Source organism: Anneissia japonica, unplaced genomic scaffold, assembly GCF_011630105.1.
Source record: "Anneissia japonica isolate Jap-2015-1 unplaced genomic scaffold, ASM1163010v1 scaffold287871_len1641731_cov197, whole genome shotgun sequence".
In the NCBI taxonomy this organism is placed as follows: Eukaryota; Metazoa; Echinodermata; class Crinoidea; order Comatulida; family Comatulidae; genus Anneissia; species Anneissia japonica.
The window spans coordinates 951,766-966,856 of NW_022712275.1; the positions used below are offsets into that span (position 1 = coordinate 951,766).

General features: G+C 33.6%; 1 protein-coding gene across 1 annotated transcript in view; it reads left to right on the forward strand.

Annotated features, from left to right (window-relative positions):
• The first annotated feature begins 2,111 nt into the window (after positions 1 to 2,111).
• LOC117107739 (serine/threonine-protein phosphatase 4 regulatory subunit 4-like) overlaps positions 2,112 to 15,091 on the forward strand; it is a 51,105-nt gene continuing 38,125 nt past the window's right edge. The window contains exons 1-4 of the mRNA XM_033249491.1: positions 2,112 to 2,401; positions 3,281 to 3,354; positions 13,243 to 13,345; positions 14,574 to 14,721. Coding sequence (XP_033105382.1) covers positions 2,315 to 2,401; positions 3,281 to 3,354; positions 13,243 to 13,345; positions 14,574 to 14,721 — 412 coding nt within the window. The 5' untranslated portion in view covers positions 2,112 to 2,314. The remainder of the gene's footprint in view (positions 2,402 to 3,280; positions 3,355 to 13,242; positions 13,346 to 14,573; positions 14,722 to 15,091) is intronic.

Sequence of the window (15,091 nt, forward strand, 5' to 3'; positions counted from 1 at the left end):
CACAGTTGACGTATTATAGGAACATAATTTTATTAGGCATGAATATTTCGTCCTGTCCTCTTGATAGCAGTTTATTGATTATATACTTTGATACATTATTTAATTTCTCTTTAAATTTTTACTTTCTCAAATCAATATCTCGGATCAAGGAATACTATTAAGTGTGTATAAATGTATTATTATTGTTATTATCATCATCATCTTCATCAAACTGATTCTGAAGTCAAATTTAGAGATCTAGAAGATAGGGAGATCTTTAGTTTGATCGATGTAATATGTAGGATTTTGAGGACATTTAACATGTCTGCGTCAAAGTTTCCCACAATGATATAAAGGATTTTGTATTGACGACCAACAATCTTGACACTGCGGTAACATTGTTTAAAGAAGGCCATATTATTAAGTTATTAATTTTAAGAGGCAGTTGAAAATGTGCTCCAATCATGGACCTTCTCGTAAATGAAAGTCTGCACTTGATGGTTTGTGTAAAAAAGGCTTTTAAATGTTTACATACACAAGTAGTTAGGAAAAGCTCTGTAATTTACTGTATCAGAGATTTTGGTGAATATCTGTAACACAAGAGTGGCATCAGAAAAAGCACAGGAGGAACCTAATGTCCAGATCGGGATCACCACTTTACCTGACTATCTACTTAGGCCTATTGTTTCAACTAATGAATTAAAATATACCATTTATTTTTCAAAGAACCGTGTAAGGGTGCTTCATCAAAATCACTTTAATATAATAAAAATATTTTTTTATGAAAAATAACTTGCTGACAATAAAACAAAGCACTCCTGTAAATACACCTGCTCTCTGTGCTTTAGTAAGTTTAGTCCTTATTTAAAAAAAATAACAATTGATTTTTAATAAATGTTAATGTTAAATAACGTTATTATTCTGATAGTGTTTGTGTCTCCGATCTCCAAGCAGCGGGTCCTGCATTTCTGATCATTGCGTCAGGAGATCTAGTAGGAATGATGTTTTTGCTCTTCCTAACATTTGAGTAAATAATAATTACAATATCACATAGACCTATATATCTGATGCATCTTTTAGTGTTTTTACATAATTTTTACATAGATTTTAAGTGGTTTTTAAAAATTTCTTAAACAATTTTATATATATACAGTATATATTGCAATTCTTTTCAATTTCTTATTTGATGTAATTTTAATGATATAGTTTTGTATTTTTATTGTACGCCAGTGGACGGACTCTAAATTTCCAACATGCCTTGATGGACCGTGAAAGTTTCTCCTATCTTAAATTCATGAATAGGCTATAAACAACTTCATTATAAATTGTGTGTCACTATTAAACCAGAATCAACTTTTATTTTCACACACAAATTATAAAGTGTCTGTGCATTGTGATGCATAAATCGGTTAGCTTACAAATTTCAAAAAATCTCATATTGAAGATCTGCCCGGCATTACAAACTTGATAAAACAATATTTGTGAGTGAACCGGAAATTACATTGTTTGAATTTTGCTTAGTTCTAAGTTTTATGTGTTTTCTACTGGATGTAATGTACAGGCTCCTTGGCCCCTTTGACCTGGGGGCAGGGCTTTCCCCCAAATGCGTTAAGCCTCTACAGAGAAATTTATAATTTTGTGTCACGACTGGCTATTTTGGGTTCATAAAATCATTCCTATAAGAAGGAAACCTTGTGAATGATCATGCTCACTTATAACACTCACTCCCGTTTTATTGGCTTATAAATGTGAAAAGTATGTTAACTGTACATTTTTGTTGTTTCAAAATTCATATTAGAAGAGAAAGAGATGGCAAGAGAGAACGGATTGATGGAAAATAAACTGTATTGAATTCAATATTTACATTGTGCTTTTTTTGTTTTGTAACGCCTATGTTTCCCTTTATATCTTGATATTACAGTATTTATAAATGCACCGCAACGTTTACGAATGCCACTGCTATGAAAGTGTGCATTAAAGTACAATAATAAAATGATATATATTTATAAATAATTATTATTGTTTACAACCCAAAACTTCGTCCTGTTTCCAATCGCACTACTTGCGCTCTCTGTTTATCCTTTTATTTAATATAACGCCCTCTATCGATTACTATTATCTTTCTCAAATAATTTAATGGCGGTGATAACAAGTTCGCTGATGCTACTATGAACTAGCCAAACTGTTTAGTTGAGTACCATCCCATAACTTTTTAATTGCTTTTGAGAATTATTTGTCTCCGGTGTATTACTAGCATGGGTGACTGAAAAGAATGCAATTAACGATTTTATCAGTATAATAAACGCATTATATAGTGTGCATATTGTTCACCAGAATGGATTGGAGTGCTAAAGAAGTAGCAGAGATTGAGGAGAATTTAGCTGATCTCAGCCTGGAGAGAACGATTACCAGTAGCCTAAAGGTAGGATTTGAAAATGCTTTAGGCCTCGGCCACAGGCCTAGCCTTTGACCTAGGTCTAACACTTTGTAGGCCCTGTATACCTCCGTTGATGTCGTCCTTTGATTTGGTTTCTTCATATATAGCTAGGGTATGCCTATTTTTTAGTCTACTCCAGCTTCTTTTCTCTTCTTTTCTTGTGTCAAGTGTTGGAGTCTGGTTCTGGTTGGCCCCCCTGCCCCCCAACTCAGATTTCCTTACCTTCTTTAAAACTCGTGTCCGATGCCTCCTCTCATTACAAATGCTCATTACAAATGTGTCAACCTAGCCTATTAAGCTTAGGCCTAATATATATCCAATGTATTATGCAAGCGTAGGACAAGTTAACATTCTGCGCACCTATCCTAGCGATTTTCCGCACAAATTTGAGCTAGTTTTTGAGGTGTCATTTGCACATTTTAAAAAATATTATAATATTGTAGCCAGCCAAGGAAAGGAAAACACATTTTGGGGATGTAGGGCCTAACTATCCTAGGCCTAGTATTTTTCTGTTCTTAAATGAATTCTCAATTTATTCCTACTGTAGGCCTATAAACAAATATTTTCTCAACCAACCATCCATTCGTTTGAAAAATTGGACAGTTATCGTAATAAAAGTTACTGTAGTATTTTTGTGATTAAATAAACAAATTTGTGTGCTAGCATTTTAAACATTTTTTTCTTCTTTGTGGTTTTGCTTGTTTCTTTGTATTGTCTAGCTAGTACAACCAAGTTGTCAGTGAGTGCCTGACCTACTGTATCCTCCCTAACTATGCCTGACTTTTCTAGACCTATTTGACTTGTGTTGTGGCGGCAGTGCTTTCTGTATAGCTATATTTGATTTGGTTTGTTTACTATTTTCAGAGTGCAGAAGAAATTGAACGGCTTACTGTTGATGAAAATTTAAGTGATATCCAGCGTGCAGTGTTTCTATTAAGGTGAGAATGATTAACAAATGTATCCCAATCACTTTTATTAAATCGGCCCAAGACGGTTAGTATTTAAGTCGGCTCAGGGTCGCACTGCGAGCGTTCACACTTCCTCCTTTGCGGGAAATGTTAAGATGTGAAAGCGCTGTCCAGACAATCAAATTATTTTTTACAAAAACACGTGGCATGCCTAAATATGGTGATGATGACCTCCCATCATGACCATATATAGGCACATCTTGACTCTATATGGGAATCCATAAAAATTTAATAGTTTCGATATGGCTTTAGATCTCCCTATCATATTACATTACTACATGTCATACTACAAACCTAATTCTATGTTTTCCCTCACAGTAAATAATTATATTCTAAGCCTATTTATTTGCTGTGTCAGTGTAACTCAATTTTCCCTGTCAAGTAGCTAGGAAATTTTGTACTGTAGATGCAGTGTAGTGGCATTGATTTATTTTTATTCCATATTCAGAATTTTTAAAATTTTTTATTGAGAGTATATAAAAAAGTAAAGTATATTCCAAAATAAATTTATTCATAAAGAACGGTTTTGGTATACTACATTATGATCGAAAGATTCAGTAACAATGAGACAGACACAGTGACCATAAATGGCCTGATTTGCAAAAAAAAAATCTGATCTCATGTTTTCCTGATACCATAAAATCTATTAATATTCAAATGTAATCAGAAGAGAATTACTGTAACAGTATGTACAGTAGAAGTGCTTCAATGTTCTATGGTAGTAACTAATTAGTCTTATTGACATTATCATCAGAAGAATATCCTTGTAGTGAGGGACATCAGATTTCTGAAGGGAACAAAGTAATATGTAAGTAATCATGTACGAATGCCTTCAACATCTGAGAACAAGGCAATTTGAGAAAGTCAATGTAGGAATGCCTTCAAAATCGAAGGAGACCATTGCTATCAACACTACCGTAGTAGTATTACAGTAGTACTGTTTATTGGAAGATGGAGGTATGAGGAGTCGCGTCAGCTATCAGTGCATTTTGTGTTTGAACCTACCAGGTACCCACTTGTACTCATGGGTGAGGGAAACAACCATAGGTAAAGTGCCTTTACAATAAAATACACAGCAATGGAGTGAACCTCTGACCTCAGGGTTGAGAAACAGAACCAAATCAAAAATTTAATTATAATCCCACATATAATGCCCACCCCGGTCTTCTCCATCTTTAACTGTCATCGAGTATTGTTAAACCCTGCAAACCCCGCAAACCTCCAAAAAAAACACCGCAAACCCCATCCAAACACCGCAAACCCCATCCAAACTTTGTGATAGTGATTGAATCACGTAGTCTGTCATCTTCATATGCAATATATTTTGAAGCTTATGTGGCCTACTGGTAACTACAAAAAAAAGTGACACAATAGATTATAAGGGCACTATTGTTGAATAGATGCGTTGATAGCATTTGGTCATCCTATTGTCTAGATTGCCTAAAAAATCAATTGGTGGTCGTGATCTGTAAAGTGCACTCAATAAGTTTGACCATTGAGAAATCACCTCAAGGCCTAGTTGTTGTTGACACTAGCATTGACCTGCTGCCTAGAGTATAGTATGTATAACTGTTGAATAACTACTTGTGTTTATTACAGATTAGCAATAAGTGTGTAGTTTTCATAATTAATTATCTTTATAATCAAAGACTTGGATGCTTCAATTTAGTAATACTGTACTGTAGGCTAATATTTAACCAGTGGTCAAGTTTTGCTGCTCATTATCACAAATATCAATCAACATAATATCTGTTTCCTAATAATAAAAAAAAACCTGTGCGTTAACAAGCATTGTAAAACATAAAAACAGTTACATATTCTACAAGTTATTTTGTATTTTTATTTGTAACAAGGTACTGTAGAAAACATTCTGCCTAGGCTCTGGGGAAGCTATAGTTATTTTATTATTATTATTATTATTGTTGTTGTTATTGTAATTTTTTTTATTATTATCATTCTTATTATTATTATTATTATGATTATTATCATTCTTATTATTGTTGTTGTGTTTTTTTTTTTTTTTTTTTCATGGGAGATGTTCTTAAAGTCTGACAATTATTTGTAATATTTTAAGTCCTGTCCACACTATCAAATTTTATTTGACAAAAACATGTGACATGCCTAAATATGGTCATGATGAAGTCACGTCATGACCATTACAGTATATACAGTAGGCACATCATGACTGAATATGGGCATACAGTTCAACAGTTTATTGTTAAAAAAAATTTGATAATCTGGACAGAGCTTCACAGAAACGTTCAATATTAGTTCTAAGCTACGTTCACATCAAGCTCGCATTCAGTCCGGAGCCCGGTCAAAAAATCGTGAGTTGCTACGTTTTTTTAACGCTGCGTTCACATCGCGCACGGAACACGGTTATTCGGGTTAAGTGCGTATGCGTTCTATTGGTTCGAACCAACCAAGCTTGTTGCTGATTGGTCCGAGGGGGAAAAAAAACGTAGGATTCCACGATACAAATGGCTCTCAGATCCATCGGTCCGGATCCGGACTCCGGGTTGGAAATCGTACGAATTTGATGTGCATGGTCCTATTCTTTACCACAACCTATTTTTCAGGCTTTGATGTGAACGTAGCTTTACACGATGAGAGGCTGTGGCTTTTCACTTTGAAACATATAATTAGAGTGTAGGCCTACAGTACATTATTAAAGCTATTTCAGAACTTGCTATTAGCTTAAACATATTTCTGTGTGGTCACAGCAATTTTAAACTATCATTGTGTAATTATAATAATTAATTTCTCTACTGTAGTGCTTTTCCAAAATGAATTGATCAAAGCACTTAAGTACAAGGTCAATAAACTAAATTAGTTACAGTAATGACGCAAAATGTAATCCATAAGAAATATGAAGAATTTGTATGTGTATTGTGAAACATAGGTAGTGGACAAAAGGTCCACTCTGATTAATCTTAGATAAGAAAGTATACAGTAATATATACTGTATTCCAAGTATTGAAATGCATGCCATCATGTTGGGATTTAATATTTCAAATTTAATGATGTTAACATCAAGAATCTGTCCGTACAGTGATATGACATTAATGTCGAAATATTGAATACCAACATGATGGCGTGCATTTCAGTACTTGGAATACAGTATGTATTATCATTCTAGCATGGATGTCACCAAGCTTTTTGGAGTGCCGATCATCCCGTGTTTTCTCGTGGGGGGGGGGGGTCGCCGTATTCGTGGAAGCTCTTCAAAACCAAAAGGCCTAAGTCAAGCAGGCCTAGGCCAGAATTTGAGGAATGTAACAAAACAGATGAAACTTACTGTAGGCCTAATTAAATTCAATAGTTGACATGCTTTGTTTTAGATTAAAAAATAATAATGAACAAATCCCGGCGACAAAGCCTCGATCCGACTGTACCCAGCCGCATTGTTTGTTGTAATTTCACATGTTTGACGATTACCACGTCTACCACGATGAATAAAGTAAAGAAATAATAAATCAGGTTTGGTAAATTTTTAATAATCTTCCTGCGCCGGATCATGCTCTCATAATAAAACACTTGAATGGTGACGATTTCAACTTTAACCTTTGAATGTTTACAGCAACCGTGTCATGCCAGCCCCACGACGTTCGCTATGACTCAACTGGACCTAGGCTGTTCAGTTAGCGATGAATAGCAGTGCAGTGCAGTATTTTGTTACAATTAACGTAAACCACGGAAACATTTATTGTATTCTTCTTGTCTTTATCTATCAATTTAGCTTGTCTATTGTGTTTAGGTAAACTAATTATTTTGTTATTTGTAAACTGTTGAAATAATAGTGGTGGTCGGGAGCCTGTAAATCCTGGTCGGAAATGTCGAGTGCTGGACGGGCCCGTCCACCGCCGACCAGCGTGGTGACATCCTTGTTCTAGACTTGTATTTGAGTAAAAAAAATACTGTAATCAACAAGTTAGATCGAAGTACTTCTTACCAAGCAAATAATTTTTGAATTTTTAGTTCAGAGGTACGTAAATACAAGCCCTTGAAAATATAAATCTGATATACATATAGTATTTATGATTTATGAATTACTGTATGGTGCGCCTTGAGCACTATTGCAGTGGATTTGTGCACTTTATAAATTATATTATTATTTATTTTATTATTTTTTTAACTAGTAGAACTGATACTAAAGAGTATAGAAAAAGAAGAGAGTGTAGTCCCGTTTGTAAATACGTCACTTTCCTAGTTACGATATACTGTAGAAGTCGCCATTGTCTCCATGGAAATGCGCCCACTGTGCTCTGATTGTCAGGTGGGAGTGTGTCCCGCTTGAGTCCAGTATTCATTTCTAAAAATAGTAACAAATCTAGTATAACTGTTGCTGTCTACAAAAGAATTGTATTTTGTGGACAGTGGCATATCTAGAAGTGGGGTTGCTGATGAAGAGTGCGAAGGTGAAGTGGGGAGGGGGGCTCGATGATCAGTTGAGGGGTGCTAATTCGCAAAAAAAGGTAATTTTAGGTGATTTTTAACTGTTTTACTATGATTTTTGGGGGAAACTTGAGGTAGGGGAAACTTGGGGTGGGGGCCACCCCCTAGATAATGTGCGCCAACTTGTGGAAAACAGATAAATAAACAATCCATGCTGTAGGCACTACTACTATCAGTACTTTTATTTCTTTCCTATACCCTGTGGTAGTAGTACCAACAGGATGCATTGTACAGTAGCTACCTGTCAACAAACGCATAAAAACTGATTAAGAAGAAATAAGTAGATCCAATAAGTATAGTAATTGTACTATTTATTATCTCAGGTCATTCTTAATACTGTTCAACCAAGTTTGACTGGGATCTGCCATTGTTGACTGAAGACTTAACTCTGCATTGTGCATTGAATACTATTGAGAAATAAAAAAGAAAAATCATTTGTGTCAGTTAAATCATTGATATTCCATTAATACCATACATTATCAAACCATTTTAAATTTCTTTCTTAAAGTCCTTTACAAGCTTATGAAAACTTTTGACAGTGGACTAGACTATAAGATTTAAATTTTGGCGAAGTTTTTACTTCGATGATTCTATTAGAATATTACTGTAGCTGTTGAGTGAGCTATTAAGTGAACAGTAGTTTGAATTTAATTCCTTCAAGTCCTTATCTGTAATTCTTGGAGTGGTTTTTGAAGCACCTAGGAAGATAGGTTACTTACTGTCCATGGTTACAGATTGGACTAAAATAGCCATACTGTAGATAAAACTGGCTCCAAACCCTTTATCAAAGAATTGCTTACATCCAGGCACCTGTTGGCAGACCATCGCCTGATTGCTTGAGGGTTTTGGAGGAGGTCAGTAATGATACCAAGATTTACAGTTGCCTGATTAGAGGGAGGCATAAGGGGCACACGCTCTCTTTATTTTTTTGTAAAAAAAAAATGATTTTTTTTTTCAAGCTTATCAGAAAATTACTATGCTTACACCCTAAGCTGTCCAAAAGGGCATCTGACAAGTTCTTGGCAAAAGTCATTCCTGAAACCATTACACTTACAGTAACTTGTGATTTAGATGGCTGGCCCGGGATCAGCTCAGCTTAGCAAATGTCTTAAGTCCAAGATGTAAAGATGTCCCTAAGCAAATATTTTAAGCTGATTTATCAAACCATCTTAGCAAAATCTTAGCTTTAAAATCATTTTAGGTGGCACATGCATACAATCAACTTTTTAATTTTAAGCAATATATAAGCTGATTTCTAGTTTGATAAATCCGGACCCTGGTGTTCATGTGAGGGAGTGTTTACTGTATCTAAGAGTTTTATAAACTAACATTAAATCAATCAATCTTTCTATTTATATGGCGGCATTCCAACAGTTGTTGCTCGCGGTGCTTAATATTAAAATACAGTATTAAGAATCAGTAATTATTGAAACATTACAGATCTGAATTTTTATCGATTTGCATCCAACCGGAAATAACTTGCAACAACAATCACAGTTGGACTATTATGTACAGATAACATTTTTTGGGACTGGAAAGATATTTTATGAATATAATTTTGGTTGGCAAAACAATATGTTCTCAAGGCCTCTCTAACTTAGTAACAATGCAAATAGTGTGTAAATAATCTACAATTTGTGTTACGTTCTGTATTGATGACTCTTGCTACTCTACACCACATTTTAGTTATAATTTTTCAGATGATATTAAAATGTTAAAGTAGTTGACATTTGGGAGTGCACGTTGTGTAAACAATTCTAAATTATCTACATTCACTAAAATAGTGTGTTTAGTCTTCCTCGTTCATGTCTATCAATACATTTATTTTATTATTAGCCGATGAACCTTTGACCACGTAAGTTGTGTGTATAGATGATATGCGTTGTGTTTAGTTGTCATCTATTGTAGGTGAGTTGGCAGTTGCCATAGCTTTTATTATCCCTAGTATTGTGGTCTATACTTTGTATGCTAAAAAATATTTTAAAATATTAAATTATAAATCCAGGTTTATATTTAATTTATATTGTAGTTAATGGTATTTCTAGAAATATATAATTTTGGTTAAATATTATTTATCTCTGGAAGTTTATTGAGTAATACAAGACATACAGTACTGTAGATTCAAGATTCAAGAAACTTTATTGTCTGTTATGCATGAAAATATACAGAAAATTAGTTACACGGAAAGATTAAAAATTTGAAAAATTATATAAACACATTTCAAAAATATAATCTTAAGAATAAACATCGAACTGAGAATAAAAACGTGATACTTTGAAAAAGAGAAGTATTTTAAAGATTTGTTAAAATTGTTAAAACTCCATTAAAACTGTTAAAAATTACCGAATTAAAAATTATACATACTAACTATTTACCCAGAGAAAGCCTATACTTTTAATATGTTATAGTATTTTAAGATATTAAATTTTAAGTCCAGGTTTATTTTTAAGTTAATTAATTGAATACTTTTATATTCAATTATTTTTTAGTTAATTTTCTAGAAGGATGCTTTTGGTTGAATATCATTAGAAAGGCATACATGCACTACATTAGTCTTCAAATAGGCCTACACCCATCTTTCTCAGGGGCTGATCCAGAGATGTCCAAGACGATCGAGACAACACTGTTCTAGACACCCGAAAATAACATTTGAGATGTTCTGGGCTATCATTTTTTTCTTTTTCTTTCTTTTTTTTTTCTTTTTTTCTTTTTTCCCCCAAATCCGCCCCAGAATTGCCTATTCTATGTTAGAAGAGAACATCCCTCAAAATCAACTGTGTAGTAAGTTTAATATAGGGACCATTTTTACCAAGCCTATGTTTACACTGTCAATTTTGTCCAAAGTAAATTTGTATGGCTTATTGTAAAATTTGTAAAATTTTGAATACCAAATATTTACCGATATTGGGAATTTTAATAAAAAATTAACAATGACTTCAACAATTTAAGAATTCTAAATATCCAAATGGAAAATAATATTTTTACAGTGAATGACCTACAGTATCACATAAAACATGTACCTTAAAGGTGATTTATTTAAGTACTATATCTGCAAGCTGGCTTTGTGTTTAATTTATTACACTTTCATTTTGTCCATACCCCACATATTACATCATCCAAGAATCATGTGTAATACAACGTTCATAAGTGAGTAAAGATGAGTGATGGCAATGTGAAAATATTTTTTATGTACAAAACCTTCTCATTTTAACAAAGAAAAGAGGTTTACAAGCTAATGTTATTATTTAGCAGGTGCTAAATATTATAATGATTTTACAGGGTTTAAGCTGCCCAAAAATAATATTTTGTAATTTGGCTAATTTAGTATGAAAATAATTAGCCAAAACAAAATTTAATTAGCCAAAACAAAAAATACAAGCAATAAAAACTTAATTCCATTAGCTTTTTGGCTAATTTTGAAATAAGAAATCAACGATATTTGATCAGTTTTAGTGATTCATTGTTGAGGCATCGGTATTCACATTTTGATCGTGTTTTCGGAAAGAGGTTCTGACAATATTGCGGTAATAGTACTGTACGATACACTTATCGACATAGACCATACATACCAACTGAATATTTCGGTAATGTAGGTCTTCCTGTATGAATGGATCACGCACGTTAAGAGAGCTATCTGTTAATTGTTTTACAGTAGTCATCACAGATTGAGGGCATGTTTATTTTTTACTGTTTCTAGAAAATTACTGATGATATGTAAAGAGTAATTATAGTATTATGGGAATGTGACCTGCTTTTGTTTCAGAGACACCGTAACAGGAATATTGTGGTAATATCACTACTGTAGGTCTGAGAATATGAAATGCTACATTTCCCCAATACTGCAGCTGCGGTTAAGTCTGACCTAAGGCATTGTTAAGAATACTCTTGCAATATAGCGTTAATGTAGTCCAGTCTGAAAGTGGCTTGCGTTTCTTCAGTTTTTCCTCCAGTTTTAAACATTGAAAAATCTAATTAACTGTTCCTAAATTATTTGTCAAAAACATTTTCATTGTCTTCGAAAATTCATTTTACTGATATATATTTTCTCTCTATGGAGAGAAAAAAATCTGCTTATTGGCCCATCTCAAGCATGAGGTAATCAGAGCAAAGTGTTGTCAAATGATTACTGCCGATGTGTCTAGCAATGTGAAAATAAATAAACAAGGGATTCGTCACATTTCAAAGAACTTGTCATCGTTGATTATATTTTTACACAACATGAAGTTATGTGGTACAGTATCTACGTCACACAACTTAAATTCTGGTGTAAGATTTATTGCTCCATTGCGTAATATTGTAATATTCTGCCAGAATAGAAAAGCGCTAACTTGCACAAAAGTTGGCAGCTCTGGTGCATGATTATAGTGATTGTTTGATGAGGAGGTCAAATAACATAGGCATGTAAAAAGGAAGACTTATTTACTGTAAATGCGAGCGAACTAAAAATAAACCCCTGTCCAGACTACAGGGGTCCCAAGAAGAAGAAGTCATTTCCGGGAGTGGGGGCCCCCCATTGGCCTTACCGGGGAGAGCTGCCCTCCCCCTTTGTCCCGTCGGGGAGAAAAAGCCACAATTTGTTGGGCAGAAATAAATGATGTACTATAATATTTTCTATATTTTAATAGAAAATTGTCAAACTTTGACCACTTAGGATATATTTTGAGCAACTCCCGACTACTCCCACTTTTCCCTGTTGTTGTGGAAAAACGAAAGTGCGTCTCTTGGCAGCTGATCGGACATGATGTGGCCCTTGTGGGCGATGAAAGTTGTAGAATGAGTTCGTCCATGTCTGTGCGCATTCTAGCCTAGTTAAAGCTGCAAGTCACAGGTTATTTCCTACCTTTAATACTGAAATTTTGTATCGAGACTGAGCTTTACTGAAGGTTTTGATTTAGTTGTCACCGCTACAGTATAGCTATCTTATGAGCTGAGTGGTTACATTTCCATGTTTGAGCTTGCAATGATTGATTGATTGACTAACTACAGGTATTATTAAAACAATTTTACAACAGTGACACAAAAGTATACATATTATAATATAGCCAGTGAGTTGGTATAATACAGGTTAAACACATAACCAATATGGTACTGTACAACATTAGGTATTAAAACATTATTTTTCTTAAGTCTTGCCATTACAGTAGTAAATAACAAACTTTTTGAGATGAATTTGGCGTGGTTTTATCCAGGTCACATTTTCACTGTCATTACATTTAATATTTCTCAAGTTGCTATTAAAGCACTGCAGTACATTTATAATGCATCATAAAAAATAACTACAGTATAATCTCAGCTGCAATGGAAAAGCAGGTGAGAACAGGAATCATACCCAGGTTAATGTACTCAAAGTGCTGTCTAGATGAACCAAGATGTTTGACTTAGATGTTTGATTTGTTTTTTTAGTTCTGGTCAAGAAGTTCAGAGGATCAGTGTTATTAAGAATCTTGCTGTACTCATTACAGACAACCATGACGACGCTATGCGTAGAGTTGTACCTAAAGTTAGGGTGAGTTTATCTTTCTCTGCTTGCTTCTCGTGTTTATTTTATGTATACTTTGTATAGTATCTTTTTCGCCATAATAATACATTATTAATGATTAATATTTTACTTTAAAAACTATATTAGGATCATAACATAAAAAAATGTGTTCCAATGTTATTTCCCAGAAGTAATCAAGACTTTATATGCTTACAGGTTATGTGCTTGCCAAATAAAATAAGTTATACAATAACAATACTGCAAAGAATCACAAGTTTTACAACTAGTTTGCTCCAGTACTGGAATCTGTTAAAATGTACACCAAATATTCTGTCCCCTATAATACTTTATACACTGTATAGACTTTTATCTAATGAACTTGATGGGTTTGTTGTAATAATAATGTTGATGATTATATTTATGTTATTAATAACATGTCCATGAAAAGACCTACTGTATGATAAGCAAAGTAAAGATAAATTGTCTTGACTGTACTCCTGCCTAAAATGTTAGCATATTAATATTTTACACAGGTTGTAAGACCTTTTTTTTTTACTGTACCTTGTTACTTAAACCCACTGCCCACATTATTATTACTGAAATTAACATTTGGTTATGGCCTTCAAATGCACCTGTCATGAAAAAATGGAAATAAAATAACTAAAATTTTATTTATTTTTTATCACACCTCCCATTATTTCTTCCTGAGAATTAAAAAAAGACCTTTCAATGTTATTTAATGCAATTACCTGTAGGGAATTGTACTGTAGGTCTACATGGCATTCTTTTTGCTATATTAGAAAACAGAAAAACAAGTATGTGATTTTATTATTCATGTGTAATTACTGTAGCTTCTACACGATTTTGTATTTTTCAATAATTAATTGTTCTTAATTGGTTGTATCACTTTAATGGAAAATAACAAAGGCACAACATGTGTGAATAGCAACCCAAAACAATAGATATTAAGCTGTGACTACTGTAGTTACAAAGGGAGTTAGAAGTGATGCTATTTGGAAGTTGGTTCCAAAAAAAAAGGCAGAAGTATAGTGAAAGAACATTGAGCATAGGACATTATCATGCCCATACAGTATATGGACACAATTACAATTTGCCATTAAGTTTTATAGTGAAAGAACATTGAGCGTAGTACATCAAAATCTGCCACATACAGTTTGATAGTGTGTAAAAAGCTTTAGAATTTGATACAAAAACTACATGCACTGTTGTATGTCCTTTATTTGATATGTTGCAGGAAGTACTCCACTTGGCCAGCATTGAACTACAACAGGCTGCAGCCGTAGCATTCATCAAGATCGCTGAAGAACAAATCGTTTCACATACCACATACTCTCAGACGTTCCTGCAAACAATTCTAACCAATATAGATAACAGGGATCCAGGTAGGCTTGTTAATGTTGCATACCTCAATTTCAGATAGGATGGCAAATCTAGAGAATGGGGGAGTAAACATCCCATTCCATACTACTGTAGATGTATCCTTGAAAAAAGAAACGGCATAAGTATCTATATGAACACATTTGAATACACACCAAAAAACACCTTAAACATTCATTCATATAAATATAACATTTTGTATTCAAACATATCTATCAGGTCAGTGTAACTAAAGTTTAAACTTTGATCATAGCACATCCAACACAGATGAGCTATTTTTTCAAATATCAGTTCACTATTTGTTTTGTTAACTGAATTTAGACATTCCTAAGAATGAAAAAAATGTAAAATAAGACTGAAATTTGATTTTTTTTT